This window comes from Endocarpon pusillum, assembly GCF_000464535.1.
Source record: "Endocarpon pusillum Z07020 unplaced genomic scaffold C716229, whole genome shotgun sequence".
Lineage (NCBI taxonomy): Eukaryota > Fungi > Ascomycota > Eurotiomycetes > Verrucariales > Verrucariaceae > Endocarpon > Endocarpon pusillum.
Window position 1 is genome coordinate 86320 of NW_006913567.1, and position 14216 is coordinate 100535.

Genomic DNA, 14216 nt, shown 5'->3' on the forward strand with positions numbered 1-14216 from the left:
TGATATATCCAAGTATAACTAAAGATATGTCAAGTAAACACCTATGGTGTCAAGAAATCGTCGTTGCGGCGCCAAGGACTTGCAAGAGTTTCGTCATGTGCAGAACTCGTCAAAATCCATGAAATGAATGAATCTGGGAATCTGGACGCCGGCGCGTTGCCTGCTTCTAGGATATATATATATACAACCATTTCCTGTTCTTTTCCTGTAGACTTCCACCTCTACTTCTAGCAACTCTATTGTGGGTATTCAATTTTAGCATGCAGTTTCTCTTACATACTTCCTCTCACATAGCATTACCCCGTCTACTCACGCCTACCCCCACTTCTATACATAACTATACTCGACCACCACCATGCCGTCAGTCTCCTTGCCCTTACACCTCCATACTCCTCCAGCTCCCTTCCTTCCCTCTCATCATCCATGCTAACACAATCTCTCTTCATAGTCCATCCAAACCCACCAACGCCCCCTCCTCTAACACCAATGCCAAGACCCAGACGCCCCCTTCCACCAACCCACCCAAGCGTCCCGCATATACACTCCTCCCTTTCCTCCATGACAACCATGCCCCCTTCGGTGACTCCACTCAAGCTGGGCTCTCATCCGATCACAAGAAAGAAGAGAACATGAAAGGATACCTTGAGAAGTGGGACAAGCAGTGGAAAGAGATGAAGAAAGAGTGAGATTGTGAGGAACAAGGAAGAACCAGAGAGACAATGTGACGGGGCTTTCATGCTGGATGCATGTCATCATATTGTGCGCTGATGAAAGACGGATGGCACCTGATATGGTCTATCATGCATGTCCAAGGCTGCGCCAAGATTCTAGCCCCCCGAGCCCCTGAACCACAACGACGACATGAGGACAGCGGAAAAGAAGAGTATGATAGATGAATAAATGACGGCTATGATGTATGCAGACAATCTCAACAAGTTTTCCAACCTGATTGAACATCCTTCCTGAGAGCTTGTGCCTACAAGGGCTATCTTTGCTGCTCCGCTCTGTAGAGTATTGATTAGCGGAAGTCTAGCTCAGGGCTGCTGTGATGAAATACCTGTGCTACTGCTCCCCTAAACTCACTAGAACCACGATGAGATATCTGCCCAAACATCCCCCACTATATTGGGTGATGGATCCGACGAAGCATTGGATGAGGCATTGGACGAAGCGTTTGGCGCGAGAGATGACGATACATCCAGCGAAGCATTCCACGGAGCCTCCTTGACGCAGGCTTTCCCATCACCGGGCCCACTAGCGCATCCATCACGGCATAGCCGAAATGCGGTCTGCCATAGAGCAAGGACAGACACGATGATGAGTAGGAGCATAAGGCACAGCCTGTGGCTCACAATCCGCTTGTACTGCATCGCCGTCTTACCCTCCCGCTTGATTGCATAGCATCCCTTTACCTGAAACATGGCCATCCAGAGGAAGAAGAGCGCTAGCGTGGGGAGACCGTAGAAAACGACTTTACTCATGGTGCTGTGACATAGATCGCCTGTGCATTCGAGCAAGATGTTGATAGGCCAAAAGATGATGGCGCAGAGGAAGAAGGAATTGGCAAAGGCGTCGAGTCCGGTGTGTCGTGGGCGTCTGCGTGCATTATTTGCACTTGAACTAGTGTCCATACGTGGAGTAGCTCGATCGGTCTGCATTATGTGAGCCTTAAGTCGTGCCAGGAGATGAAGAATATACATTGGTTGCAGCCATATGGGCCTCAACATCAAAGTTCATTCCATTTTGCACATGAACATAGTCCTCCGCAAGCGGAGGTGTTGAGGCTCCTGCCCTCGTCTCGTCGTGTGGTAAATGTGTATGTGCTTCCTTCGGGCGTGCAGGAGATCCAGAAAGGTCATCAAGTGGGTAGCTCGGGGGTGCATCCTCACCGAGCACATGGTACTCGGGTAGGGAATTACTAGAGTTAGAAGACTGTCGCTTTTGCATGTTAGACGTAGTTGGCACAAGCTATGGCACAAGTAGTGGGTTTAGAGTCCAGTCAAGAGGGAAGAGCATACCCTTGACAAATCATAAGATAAGAAATGAAAACAGTGAGTGGGAATACTGAGCGGGATGTGTGAATTTATGTTCTTCTTAAACGAGGCCGCAGAAGACGGAGTGCGGACCTACCAGAGCGCTGGGAACGCTAAGAGCATATTCTGCCATCCAACAGGTGCAACTTCCAAGCAGCGAGTGTCGAGTGATGTCAGAAAGCGCGATTTATGAACGCCGGCTGCAAAAGGTAAAGTACGAGAACCTGAAAGGAGACTTTGCTAAATTTGTAGTAGTTATACCCACATCGCTATCAGAAGCTGACAGTGCTAGAAGACGGACCATGCATGACATTCTCTTGCTACCAGGACGGACTACTGCGCGTCTCTGATCTGCTCAGTCCCTGCAAGATACATCGTTGTATTTCAAGCATAGAATATTGAAAGTTGGTGTTGGCGCATGTTGAGGCAGCTATCAAGAGTTGATGCTACGTTCGGAATTGCATGCATCTTCGCCATAGGGCCTTCTATAGTCGACCATAGCGAAGCTTGAAGCAGCTATGAATGCCCTGGCGCCAGGTTCGGAGCTGGCTAGTCCAAGTTATTCTCAGCATGACTTGAGGTACTACATATGCCATGACACCACACTCGGGCTGGCATTGCACCTTCGTACCAGCTCTTTCGAAGAGCACTGGAAGTGTAACGCTGGCCAATCAAGGAGATCTTTGCTGGTCGGTAAAACAGCAGCGTGCCATAAAGTCTTACTGTCCTCAAACCATCTCTTGTCTCAAGGCAGACCAGGGCCAGTAACCGGTGTTCAGATAGCTGTTTCCAAGAACAATGTATAACGATAAAGGTTGGAGGCACCTGGTTGTCCTGCTACTCATAACATCGGGGTGAGGCTTATGCAGATTCTCTAGAGTCGACCTGTCGCAGAAACCTGCATATATCAATCTGGCCTTGCATTTAAATGCACAATCCGTCCAGAAATTCTCTGTGTGGAATTTGCATGCAAGGCACCTGTCCGATGGCCTTTGGTATTATTGAAGTGAAAGTGCTGAGCTGTCTGCACCACTGTTCATATATATCGAATAGCAATCGTGGTAGTCGTCTTCCCTCGAAACAGCAATGCTGTTCTTGTCCGTAAAGTCAGAAATGCGTTCAGAGAGGAAGCAGATTCACAATCAAATAAGACCGTAGTCCGCCTGATCTCTCGGTTGGGACATTGTTCGCCATGTCAGAAAAACGGATCTTGTTATCCTGTTGGCGCCGCTGGATGGCGAGAATATGGTAACCATTCACCGCCACCAGATCTAGCGGTCACGGAAAGCTTGCCTCTGACAACCCTTCAGCATGAGTACTTCTCTCTGGTTGTAGTGCAGACATTTGACCGTGTGTAGGTGGCTGGACTTGCGATCATATTAGGCTCGTGGTTGGTACAAAGGGTGGGGGTGTGCCATTGTGGTGTCAGTGGGCTGCCGCAGAAGTCACATGTCATACAAAACTAAGTTAGTGCTATGTCCCCCATATCGAAGCTAACACAGTTTACAAAGAAAGTAAGATGGACACAAGCTGAGGCACGAAGTAGAGCACCGGCTGGGCGATCCCTCGAAATGAATTCTACCCAGTCAGGCTGTCCTCTGACTAAAGCTCATCTGCCTTGTGTTCCTAGTGACATGTGAAATCTATGGCTGCACTCTGCCAGGACATGAGAGACATTATCCTGTCCAAACATCCAAACGTCGGAATCTATTTCGTTGCTTCGTGGACCATTCACCCACCAGCAGCAAACTTGCTCCTAGCTCTGAGCTTCGCACCATACTTCCACAACATGAATGGCGCCGGAATACCTAAAATGATCGCGATGAATGCCAACAAAGTATTACCCCATCCATAGTCTAATGCATTGTACATGTAAGGGGCAAAAAGTGGAAAGCCAAACCCAGCCAAACTCCTCAACACGGTCGCTGCTGCAATGCCACTGGCAGCATATCGTGTATATGCGTCCACGATATATGTCTGAATACATTGAAATGAAATGATTGTGCCGGCGGCAAATATGCAGGCACCAATGTTTGGCACGATCCAGTGGACTCGAGCTTGCGCGGACCAGCCATACCAAAAGAGACCAATAGGGACCAAGACCGCTCCAGGTACCATCATGGGAACTCGAAATTCAGGCTTCCCAGTATCGTTGTTTCTATTCTTGAGGACCCGCCAGATTCGGTCGTTAATAGGAGCACAGATCTGTGCCCCGAGAAAGAAACCCAGGCCTAGGGATATATAGTTCAGTCCTGCAATGCCGACAGACTCGTTGTACCGCCTCTCCCATAGAGCCGGGAACGTTGACAGCACTAAGTACATCAACCCGTATACGAATGCCATGTACAATGCCAAGCATTGAATGATTGGCTGGGTACCTAGCAGCCTGAAAGGTCGGTCAATCGAACGTTTTAGAGTATTTAACAGAGTGCGCTCGGGATGCTCAAATTCGGTTTTGAACTCGGTATTGCCTGTATCCTTTCGGATTTTCTCAGCCTTAATATGCAAGATACTTGGGCCATATGTTTCTTGCAAGAAAAAGAGCCCAGAGATCTGGATAAGGGCATCGGCTATCGAAGTGGCGTAGAATGCCCACCGCCAAGTGGTGTTCTCCACGATAAAGCCACCAGCGATTGGCCCTATGGCTGGCCCAAGTAAGGGTGCTAGTGAATAGACGCTGATGGCTTTGCCGCGTTCTTCTGCTTTCCAACAGTCGCTCAACACACCGCCTCCAATCTAAACTATCAGCTATGACCTTCTGTCATGGAGGAATTACCTACTGCAAGTGGGCCGCTTCCTCCCAGTCCGGACAGAAACCGAAAGGCTAGCAATTGACCTTTGCTAGTACAGACACCACAGGCGATGTTGAAAACAAGATAGAACAGATTCGACAATTGAAGCACATGAACGCGGCCATATATCTCGCTCATCGGTGCTAGGAATAGCGGTCCTATGGCAAATGCGAGCACGAATATTGAAAGCGTCAGGGCTATCTCAACGTCGTTAGTGATGTTGAACTCCGTCGCAATAGATTGTAGTGCTGGTGCCACCATCGATGATGAGACTGGAGAGATGAACGTGAAGGAAGAGACAATGAAGGTGGCTGCCCACTTCCGTTTGAAGGTCCAATTCTTAGGATTTGCAGAATCATCAGGACCATCCCATGTCACCTATATCATCCACAATCAGCTTAAAGCACAGCCTAAGTGCACACATTCTCCTTACTAGATACTCGGCCTTCACAGATCTGGTTGTTGACTTCTTCTCTAGTGGTGGCCTTCGAGACTCTAGATCAACCTTATCTGGAACACGATCCTGGACTTTGCCCGCTTCTTCTCCGATTATGTCAGCTACTCCATCCTCACTTGTGTTGTCTTCTAGTCTGGCTATGGCCAACGTGTTCAGGCTATCCGTATCATGGGAATACTCATGATCATCGTGGTGATAGTAGGACTGGTCATCCAGATGCTGTCCGGAGTAAAGTCTCTCCAACCGCAGTCCGGTAGGTCCGCTAGGTATAGAAGTGGTCCGTGGTCTGCACCAGCTTCTCTCTGACTGCGTCTTCTCTAACTCAGGCATGGTGATATCCCTTGAATCTTGAACCACAATTTCTAGTAGTTGGCGTTTCGTACAGTCACGAGCGTCCGCACCGTTTCCAGCGTTGTTTCCCAGAAGAACTGAAAGAGCAAACAATGGTCGCAAGAGAAAATCTTGCTAATGCGTAGGAGAAAGGAATGCGACCCTCCATCACGAGGGGATGATATCAACGTAGAACGCCGTCATCGGCCTCCGGCAGATCGGCACAAGCCCATGGGGCGAATCTGTATGGGTGGGACATAAGCCGCTATCAGCCGAGTCCACCAGGGTGAACAACCATTTCTTCGATATCTCATCACTGTAATGGAGCAGGTTGCTCGTTCGTACTCGCCGGATGATGGGATATGAGTCCATTTAACTCGGGAACTGATGCCGTATGACGAAGCTTCTGCATTGGCTCGACAAAAGCTTGGTTCTACGGTCGAGTCGAATCTCAGGTGACCCTGCACTGAGCCTGGTTCCTGGCCGTCTTGGCTCCTAAAATTTTGCCAGCAGAAAGCCACATCCTAAATCTGTTCAACGGCTTCGATCCCACGTCGGTCGGCAGACCAACCGGGTTAACCCATGGCTCCACAAATAGTCCCTCTCAAAACAAGATTTGCAACTTGGCCTCTTTGACCGTTACTTGTAGAAATCTCAAATGCAAGACAGAGCCCATGGTTTTTTGGGGAGGATATTCATCATCTGCAAAATTATCAAGCTATCCACGTAAAGACCTTTTGGGATTGTATTGTTTGAGCTCCGTTTTAGCTATTTCAGTAAGCCAGGCCACGAAAAGACCAGACTATTCGACCTCACTTGCGTGCTGTTCGACTGGCTTCCCCCTGGCTCAGCTTTCTTACGCAGGCTGTATACGCTGTCAGACGACGAAAATATCGATGGTAATTCTCGAGATTGTCATCCGACGCTTAGAAGATTGGGTGACTTTGATTCTCCTCCGATTTTCGAGTCTTGATCGTTACTTTCCGGAGTGCATACCGAACGGCAGACTTAGATTTGCTAGACGTGCTGCAGATCTGGACTTTCATATTGAAATAGCGGTGGAGTCCATACTGGTCGCCTACCCTGTATTGTTCCTAACGAAAAACATGCTCATCCTGATATCAATAATCGGAGGGAACGGAGCAGCTACAGACAACATTCGTGCTGCAAGGTATGCTATGGAGATTATAACTCAGATGTACAGAGTAGCAGGTGCCAATAACCAACGAGTAGGAGGAGGGATGAGAACTTCAAGTTATTTGCTCGTTGACAGTATGGTAGAAGTAAGACGGGACAATTAAGGGGAGCTAGGATCAGCGTATACAGCTGAAGCTAGAAATAGAAAGGGATGATGAGCAGCAATGGAGTGGTAACCATCAGCGACAGGGTTGTCGAATAAACAAGGACGCAACCGTTCTTTTTGGAGCGATATTTGGTGCAGACTTCAGTGCGATTTGTATTGTCTCCTCGAGCACATGCGGGCCCTTACTTCAGATGCCTAAAGCCATCGACTGATAACAATCTCTGTAGGTCCTGCACAGATCGTACTCGCACCTCGAAGTCGAGTGTTCCATCCAATCCGCGATCCAGCATAACCGGAAACCCATGCATGTATCGCTGATATGACAGATGACAGTAAAGAAGGACTAATCGAAAAGACCGAAGCCCATATCTTCGTCGGATTCTTCCTTTTCTAAAACAGTGTTAGCGAGGGTGACTTTGGCATAAAAGGACTGTCTTACCCTCTTCTTTCTTCTCCTCTTCCTTTGGTGCCTCTTCGGTAGCACCTCCAGCACCACCAGCTGCAGCGCCTCCTGCAGCCGGAGCTGCGGCTCCCCCACCAGATCCGACGTTTAGGAGAAGGTCCTTGACATCTTTGCCCTCGAGCGCCTTCGACGTATCAGCCCAGTCATTTATATGTTAGCACGTATCGATTCACTTTTGCAAACAATGATGCCCAAATTGGTTCGACGTCGCTGACACCGGCTGCTTTGATCAGTGTTGTGAGTTTATCGGCCTATCAAAATTAGTAAGCCATGTTTAAAGAGTCAGAATTTTAGGATCGAGCGCACCGTAATGGCAACACCATCATCTGCAAGGATGAGCGCAGCATATGATGTGGCGAGCTCAGCGGTAGACATCTTGAACCAGTGTTATGATGATAATTTCTGATGATGTCGTCGTCAACTCGATTATGGACACTGAATCTTGAATATTCTGTTTGTGGGAAAATGATTAGCGTCTCACAGGGGCGTGCGGAGTGTGGGAACATTGCTGCCAAGCTTGTGCAACTCCTCCAAACACTGACGCATCTCTGCCGATCTCAGCATCTCCGAAGTGCGCAGTGCATATTTTGATCGATGAAATAATATTGTCTACCGAGAACGCTGGTGAACAAGTCGTCTATACGCAAGCACGATTCTACTAACTCATGAATACTTTCCGTCATGTCCGACTCACCCTTCGCCACAGCACCGCTCGATCCCAGTGAGAAACCCGTCCTAGATTCGATCCTTATCATCCGCGATAAACTCCTACTTCTGAAGCAAGACAAGTCTACCTACGTCAAGTCGCAGGATGTTCTTCCACTATACGAACAGGTAATAGAGCAGGTGAGCAAGCTCAACGGAATACGGAAGGAGGGACAGAAGCAACTCGAGTTGAACAGAGGTCGGTAGAAGGCGCACCGAAGAACTGATGAGCTTGAGCTGGTGTTCCATACCTTTACATTGCTAACAGGCTTGTAGTGGATACTGTCTTGGATGATTGTTTCCAGCTCATTTCGTTGTTCTTCTTGACAATCGGCAGAAATAATGAAGCTCCTGCTGTGTAAGTCTGCCAGGCGCAAAGTGAATATGTCGTGCTAATCCATGAAAGTTACTCTATGGCTTCCACCATAAACGTGAGTTTGATATACCTCAGTTGTGAGATCCTTCTCTAAGTTAGGACCAAGCGCCTGCTGGATCACCTCAAAGAAGCTGCTTTTTACAGCCAGAAAGATCTTGTCAGCATGGGACAAACCCTGGACAATATGACAGAGACGGTAGAAAGAGGAAAGCTGACATACTCCCCGCACCTTGTCACACTATTGGAAGCACGAATGCAGACGTGCAAGAATCAACTTGCGGAATTACAGGAATACCTGAAGAAGATAGATCCAGGATTGGTACCAACCTGGGAAAAGCTGGTCTCCTTGCTGAGAAGTGCAGCTGCGCTGAACACCAGAAGCAAGGTATGCTCATTCCACTGCAATTTGTCACATTCTCTGACTTCAGTCATAGTTTTCTAAAACCGACTTGGAGCAATTACGAGCACAGCTTTTGGAGATCCAAGCAACCATGAAGGATGGCAAACTGCCTGCTGAGGACGGCTCGATACCTGAATGCCAGGATCTGGTGGTACCTTTGCTCGAGAGATGTCTGCTATGGTGCGATATTGTGGAAGAGAAGTGAGCACTTATGCAGTTTGGGAGAATGTTCAAATGCTGACCTTAGAAGGCGAGGAAAGATTGATGAGAGGTTCCAGGATACCTATGACAAGTTGATAGAGATTCGGAACCATCTTGAAAAGCTGACAATGACACAAGCATGGTCACTACGAGAAACGGATCTGTATATGTGGCAGAGAAAGCTTGACCGGATAGATGATTCGCGACGGGGTGGCAATTTCTTGGACACAGAGGGCAAACCGGCCGATCTACACACACAACGAGTATGTCTTTCGTATTGTTGCGGGATCCATACTAACACCAGCAGACAATGCTCTACCTTCTCCGAAGAGGCTATGCCTACATCTACCAGCTTCTAATCTCATCTGAACCCGTCTCCGAGGCCCTCCTCCCCATCTATAATCAATTAATGACATTACGACGATGCCTGCTAGAAGTCAAGAAGTCTGGCGGTGTGTCAAATCCACGGGAACTTTATCCGTACAGCATGAAGCTAAACTCTATCGACAACATGAGGGTGGATGGCAAGTTCACCATTGGCAAGGACATTCCAGAGGGACAGGGCAGCGTGATTGGTTTACTTAGCGAATGTTATGATTTGGCGTATGAACTGAGGACAGCGGCGGAGGATGATGCTAATGATTCTGATTGAGAAATTGTGGTAGCGAGCAGCAGGCGTCTCGGACATTGGTTGTCAAGTTTCTAGCTATTCACACTGAGCTTGGGGGTGGAATAGTCTACATATGTGCTCAACAGTAGCCCGGAGCGATTCAGCCTGATAACAAGTTCATCTTGATGACCCTAAACTGTGTAATTCCTTCTAATCTGGTCCGCATGCTCGGTCTACAAATCCTGCTGCATGAGAATCAACTCCTCTATGTAGGAAAGGCCGTTCAAGCTCCCCAACCTCGACTCCAAAGCATGTACAGCCAGGGCATTTACCCAAGCTGCCAATCTCCTTCCCGCTTTGCTAATCATCGCCTCCACGATCAGCACTGCTCCATCATAGTATTCTGCCGAGAGATCTTTGTTCTCAACACCAGCCACATCATCTTTCAAGACGTACTCGCAGATCCATTTGTTTGCCTCATGGGCCCACAAGAGCGAACATTCCGCAGCTTTACCAAGATCCTGACACTCAGCAGCCAAGGAACGTGCGTGATCCTGGTCGGCAGCATACAGCTTCTTGGCCCATGTTAAAGCGTTGGCTTTCTCGTCCTCCTCTGCACCAGCGTACTTGACGAGCATATCCGTATCCCAGATCGAATGCAGATTCGTATGCTTGTTCCCAAACAGCACCGGAATGGCGTTCCCTCCCCTCTCCCCAGCCTCCGTGTGCAACGGCTGGTGGATGTCCCCCAAGAAATGCAGCAGGAACCTCAATGCCTGCCCTCTGTCCGCATGGCTGGTGCTCTCGTTCATGATTCTCGCCGTCTGATTAACGATCGCGGATACAATACACCCACCCTGCATAGCGCAGTCTCGCGTGATATTGATGCCGCACTGGCGTGGTGGGTCATCTTCCGCATCAATGTAGTGCCAGCCAGCGCTGTAGTTGAACATTGGCATGTGGCGGACTTTGTCCGCGAAAAGGGCAGCTTCGGAGATGTCTTCGTCGTTGAGATGGTTGGCCACGTAGGTACTGCCGTTCGGAGTCAGGTATTCGGAGGCGAGGTAGGCCACGGTACGGTGGCCTAGGGAACCCCAGCAGAGGGACGATGGGATGAGGGAGGTGAGGGCAATGAAGGAGAAGAGGGCTGAGGACTTGGAGTGAAGCATTCTGCCTGATAATGCGGAAGGTCACAAGGAAAAGTAGCTGCAAAACTTTCTTCTAGAAACATGTGGAATACTCTTCAATGGGATAGATAGCGAGCTCTCCAGAATAGGATGGGGTAGGAGTACACTAGAAGAGCAGGTGAAGAAGGGAAGAGGCCGGTACTTATTCTCTGGAGGGGAGCAATCAAGCTATCGTATTCCAGCCATTCACTGCTGCGAAGACACCGTTACCCAGCAGCCCGTCAGCTGAGCTGGTGTCCCGTCTTGTTCTGTGTATCGTTACAGGTGATTGAACAACGTGCCACCTATGGGTACAAAGTGGCAGGCCTAGGCTGAAACACGCTTCCCTGTGCGCATTGCAGGAACTGCCGCTATGCTTATTGCCTGATCGGGACTTCCAAAATTTTGTGCCATCTAATGTGTTCCTCTCACACTCGGGACCTAAAACATTGAAGGTACTGCCCGGCTATAGACGTGGTCGATTGTCGTAAAGCTGGTGAAGTACATCAACTTGTGTTTCCTCCAGCATGAACTTCTTGTCAACAATGATGCTGAGCCTGCTGTAAGATTGATCACAGTCTGGTAGCTCTAATACCCAATTTATTCAATCACTATTCCAACCTTTCTCGTGTGATCATCCAATTAAGATTGAAGCTTCATCATGGCAATTCTTTCCTTTTACAGATGCCAGATTCTTGTCAACAACGAAGCTGTTCTAGAATACGAAGATGATACTGAAGCCACCCCAGATGGGCCTATTCCCACAGCTGTGAAGTACGTCGAGGCCATCTCCGGTGCCAACTTCAGTATCAAATTCAGTCTTTTTCCGCAGTCGAAATTCGAGGGCGAATTGGCCATGCAGGTCTACTTGGATGGCACTATGACTACCAGCGTGGTAATCCGGTGTGGGGGGTCATCTTTCGACAATAATTGCTGGAAGGAAGATGGCGCGATCGTGGGCAGAGACAACGAGTGGTACCTCAAGAAGTTCAAATTCGCCGATATAGTGACTGGTAAGTTCAGCGTGTCTTCTTACTCTCTGACTAACCCGTACTTCTCTAGGTGATACGGAGAATCATTTTACGCCTAAGGAGATGAATGCTAAGTATTCGAGCCTCGGGCTTATTCGAGTAGAATTCTGGCGGTTCGATACCGAATACACAAAATCCTTAGAAGAATCTGCACGTACGATTCAGAATCCACAACTTGGGACCGTTCCAGAGAAAGCACTGAAGGGCAAAGCTCTATCTCTCTCTGCGAGGTTTGTGACACTGGTGCCATTCTTAACGACGCTGACAGATCTGGAGTTTCGGTGATACTATTCCGTCACGAGGCAGACCGGAGTGTAGAGGCACATACCTCGATTCAATACCCGTAGCTGCATTTGATTTCAAGTATCGATCCAGAAGTGAGTGTATTAAATGCTTCCTCGATGATCAAAAGGTTGAATTCGAATATCATAGCTGCCCTCCAACAGCTCATGATTATCCCACGTTCTCCCAGCCCCGTACCTTTGGAGCAGAAGTCCATCGACGACTTGACCGCTGAGGAAGCGAGAGAGCTTGTGCGTCGTCAAAATGTGAGGATTTTCCTGCCCCTAAAATCTAACCCAGCTAAAGCAAAGCCAGGTACGAATCGAAACCGCGGAGGCAAAGCTGAAGTCCGAAAGCAAGTCGAAGCTCAAGAGGGAGCGAAGCTCGACCACAAACGGTACCAAACGTGCAAAGGTAGTGAGGACAGCAGATGGCAAGGAGTACATCGACCTTGCGAGCGACTCCGAAGATGGTAGTGCGGCGGCTGAGCATAACGGGTCTGACAGAGGTGTCACAAAGACGGATTCCAAGATTGAGGTCCTGGATCTGATTGACTGAACCACTTGCGGACTCACCAAATCGATAACATTTTGTATGGCGCTACTGGTGCGTAGCTACACAAAGAGCCATCCCGCCCCTCCTCGATGTCGGTCCTTTCGGAGATTTCACCTATGTCGCTCTCCACCGTACTACTGTGCCATCAAAAAATTTCTTTTTTAGCGACGATACCCCGGTTCCAGTTTGTCACAGCCATGTCACAAAAGAAAGCATGCTTTGCTGTTTGCTTTATCTACGTTCCGGAAGTCATCATGTCTCTGGCCTGAAAGGATGTGGGCTCCAAGTTGTGTATGCACACAAATTCTTGCTAGTGGAGACATAGAAACTCATTACTAAACATCTCGAATCAGACAAGAACTGCAGAGAATAATGTCGAGTAGCTTGGTGAATGCTAGTGAGCTGTCTCCTAGCGCCTGACTATCCATTCTCTCCTCTGCACGCCCTGATTGTTGATAATATTCATGTTACATTACCTCCCTCCTTTTACATTCCCGTCAACGCCAGCTAGCAACAACAGAACCTACATGATCCACAGCGCGATGCGATGCCATCTTAATCTCCATCTCAGCTGTCAATGTTGAATCAGCTACGAAAGCCCAACAAGATCTCCGGTCCAGTACTCTTTCAAACCAATTCTTTGACAGCCGATCACCGCCAGCCGCGTTGTCTCGGAGAAATCGACGTGCTAAGCTATCACCATGCCTATCGAGCAAAGGTCTTTCGTGGAGGAGACAGAAGACTTTCGCAACAACAGTCTCATTCGGAAACGCTTGCTAGATTACCCTCGCATGCATCCGATACCTTTTGCGCCCTTCATGCCTTCACTACAGAACCTAACGTAGTGGGTATGCCGTGGGGGGACATCCATACCCGTGTTGACACCCCCGGCCTGCGTATAAGATCAGATGCAACTTCTCTGATCAAAAGTACTACTCGGTCAACACTCGTTCGTATATCTCGGCGTGCTGCTGGATAAGTATCCTGTCCGAAATTCTGCTACTGGTATGGGTGATATCTGTATAGTAGCTACTTGGTCATGGATCTGATCTGCTGCACTTGCTGGATAGATATATGAATGATTTTCGAGAGGAACGACCACAGTTTGAAGCAGACACTTGGGTTTTGGATCATACCATAGCACAGCGGCCCTTTCAGGTATAAGCGGAACAACTTAAAAGGGTGTAAGAACCTTTTTGAGTATCGGGATTGCTAGTATTCAGTGTTCAAGCTACCATCGAGGAAGTACAAGGCAAACAATCCAGCCGAACCGGCCCCTTTCATCCGCTCCATTGTACATCCCGAATTCTTAGCTTGGTATATTCCATAGTATCTAGTTCTCGCTCAACTGCCACTAGTATTGCTCTCTCTCCCTATACCTCCTCGAAGATTGCGCTTTGGACCTCAGTGATAATGTACATTAAGCTAGGCAGCGACTTCCAGAACTCATCCTCCGTAACGCAGACGGTGCTGGCTTGTGTCTTGCCGCTTCAGTAGTAGCCGTCATTGACC

General features: G+C 48.6%; 6 protein-coding genes across 6 annotated transcripts; 2 read left to right on the forward strand and 4 right to left on the reverse strand.

The window, feature by feature from the left end:
* Positions 1–1082: 1082 nt before the first annotated feature.
* On the reverse strand, positions 1083–1947 carry EPUS_01376 (uncharacterized protein; the record flags this gene model as incomplete). Its single annotated transcript, XM_007788319.1, has 2 exons — positions 1083–1652; positions 1699–1947. The coding sequence occupies 2 exons, from the start codon at positions 1945–1947 to the stop codon at positions 1083–1085; spliced, it is 819 nt and encodes a 272-aa protein (XP_007786509.1).
* A 1817-nt stretch (positions 1948–3764) lies between these two features.
* EPUS_01377 (uncharacterized protein) lies at positions 3765–5612 on the reverse strand (the record flags this gene model as incomplete). The annotated part of the gene is made up of 3 exons (XM_007788320.1): positions 3765–4769; positions 4814–5203; positions 5259–5612. The coding sequence occupies 3 exons, from the start codon at positions 5610–5612 to the stop codon at positions 3765–3767; spliced, it is 1749 nt and encodes a 582-aa protein (XP_007786510.1).
* Positions 5613–7258: 1646 nt separating this feature from the next.
* Positions 7259–7753, reverse strand: EPUS_01378 (60S acidic ribosomal protein P1; the record flags this gene model as incomplete). Its single annotated transcript, XM_007788321.1, has 4 exons — positions 7259–7305; positions 7355–7502; positions 7552–7629; positions 7685–7753. 4 exons carry the CDS (start codon positions 7751–7753, stop codon positions 7259–7261), a joined length of 342 nt encoding a protein of 113 aa, XP_007786511.1.
* A 306-nt stretch (positions 7754–8059) lies between these two features.
* On the forward strand, positions 8060–9712 carry EPUS_01379 (uncharacterized protein; the record flags this gene model as incomplete). The annotated part of the gene is made up of 7 exons (XM_007788322.1): positions 8060–8282; positions 8360–8441; positions 8490–8514; positions 8566–8844; positions 8894–9060; positions 9110–9323; positions 9368–9712. The coding sequence occupies 7 exons, from the start codon at positions 8060–8062 to the stop codon at positions 9710–9712; spliced, it is 1335 nt and encodes a 444-aa protein (XP_007786512.1).
* A 191-nt stretch (positions 9713–9903) lies between these two features.
* Positions 9904–10839, reverse strand: EPUS_01380 (uncharacterized protein; the record flags this gene model as incomplete). The annotated part of the gene is made up of 1 exon (XM_007788323.1): positions 9904–10839. One exon carries the CDS (start codon positions 10837–10839, stop codon positions 9904–9906), a length of 936 nt encoding a protein of 311 aa, XP_007786513.1.
* A 658-nt stretch (positions 10840–11497) lies between these two features.
* Positions 11498–12707, forward strand: EPUS_01381 (uncharacterized protein; the record flags this gene model as incomplete). The annotated part of the gene is made up of 5 exons (XM_007788324.1): positions 11498–11849; positions 11899–12097; positions 12144–12244; positions 12300–12415; positions 12465–12707. The coding sequence occupies 5 exons, from the start codon at positions 11498–11500 to the stop codon at positions 12705–12707; spliced, it is 1011 nt and encodes a 336-aa protein (XP_007786514.1).
* Positions 12708–14216: the final 1509 nt, after the last annotated feature.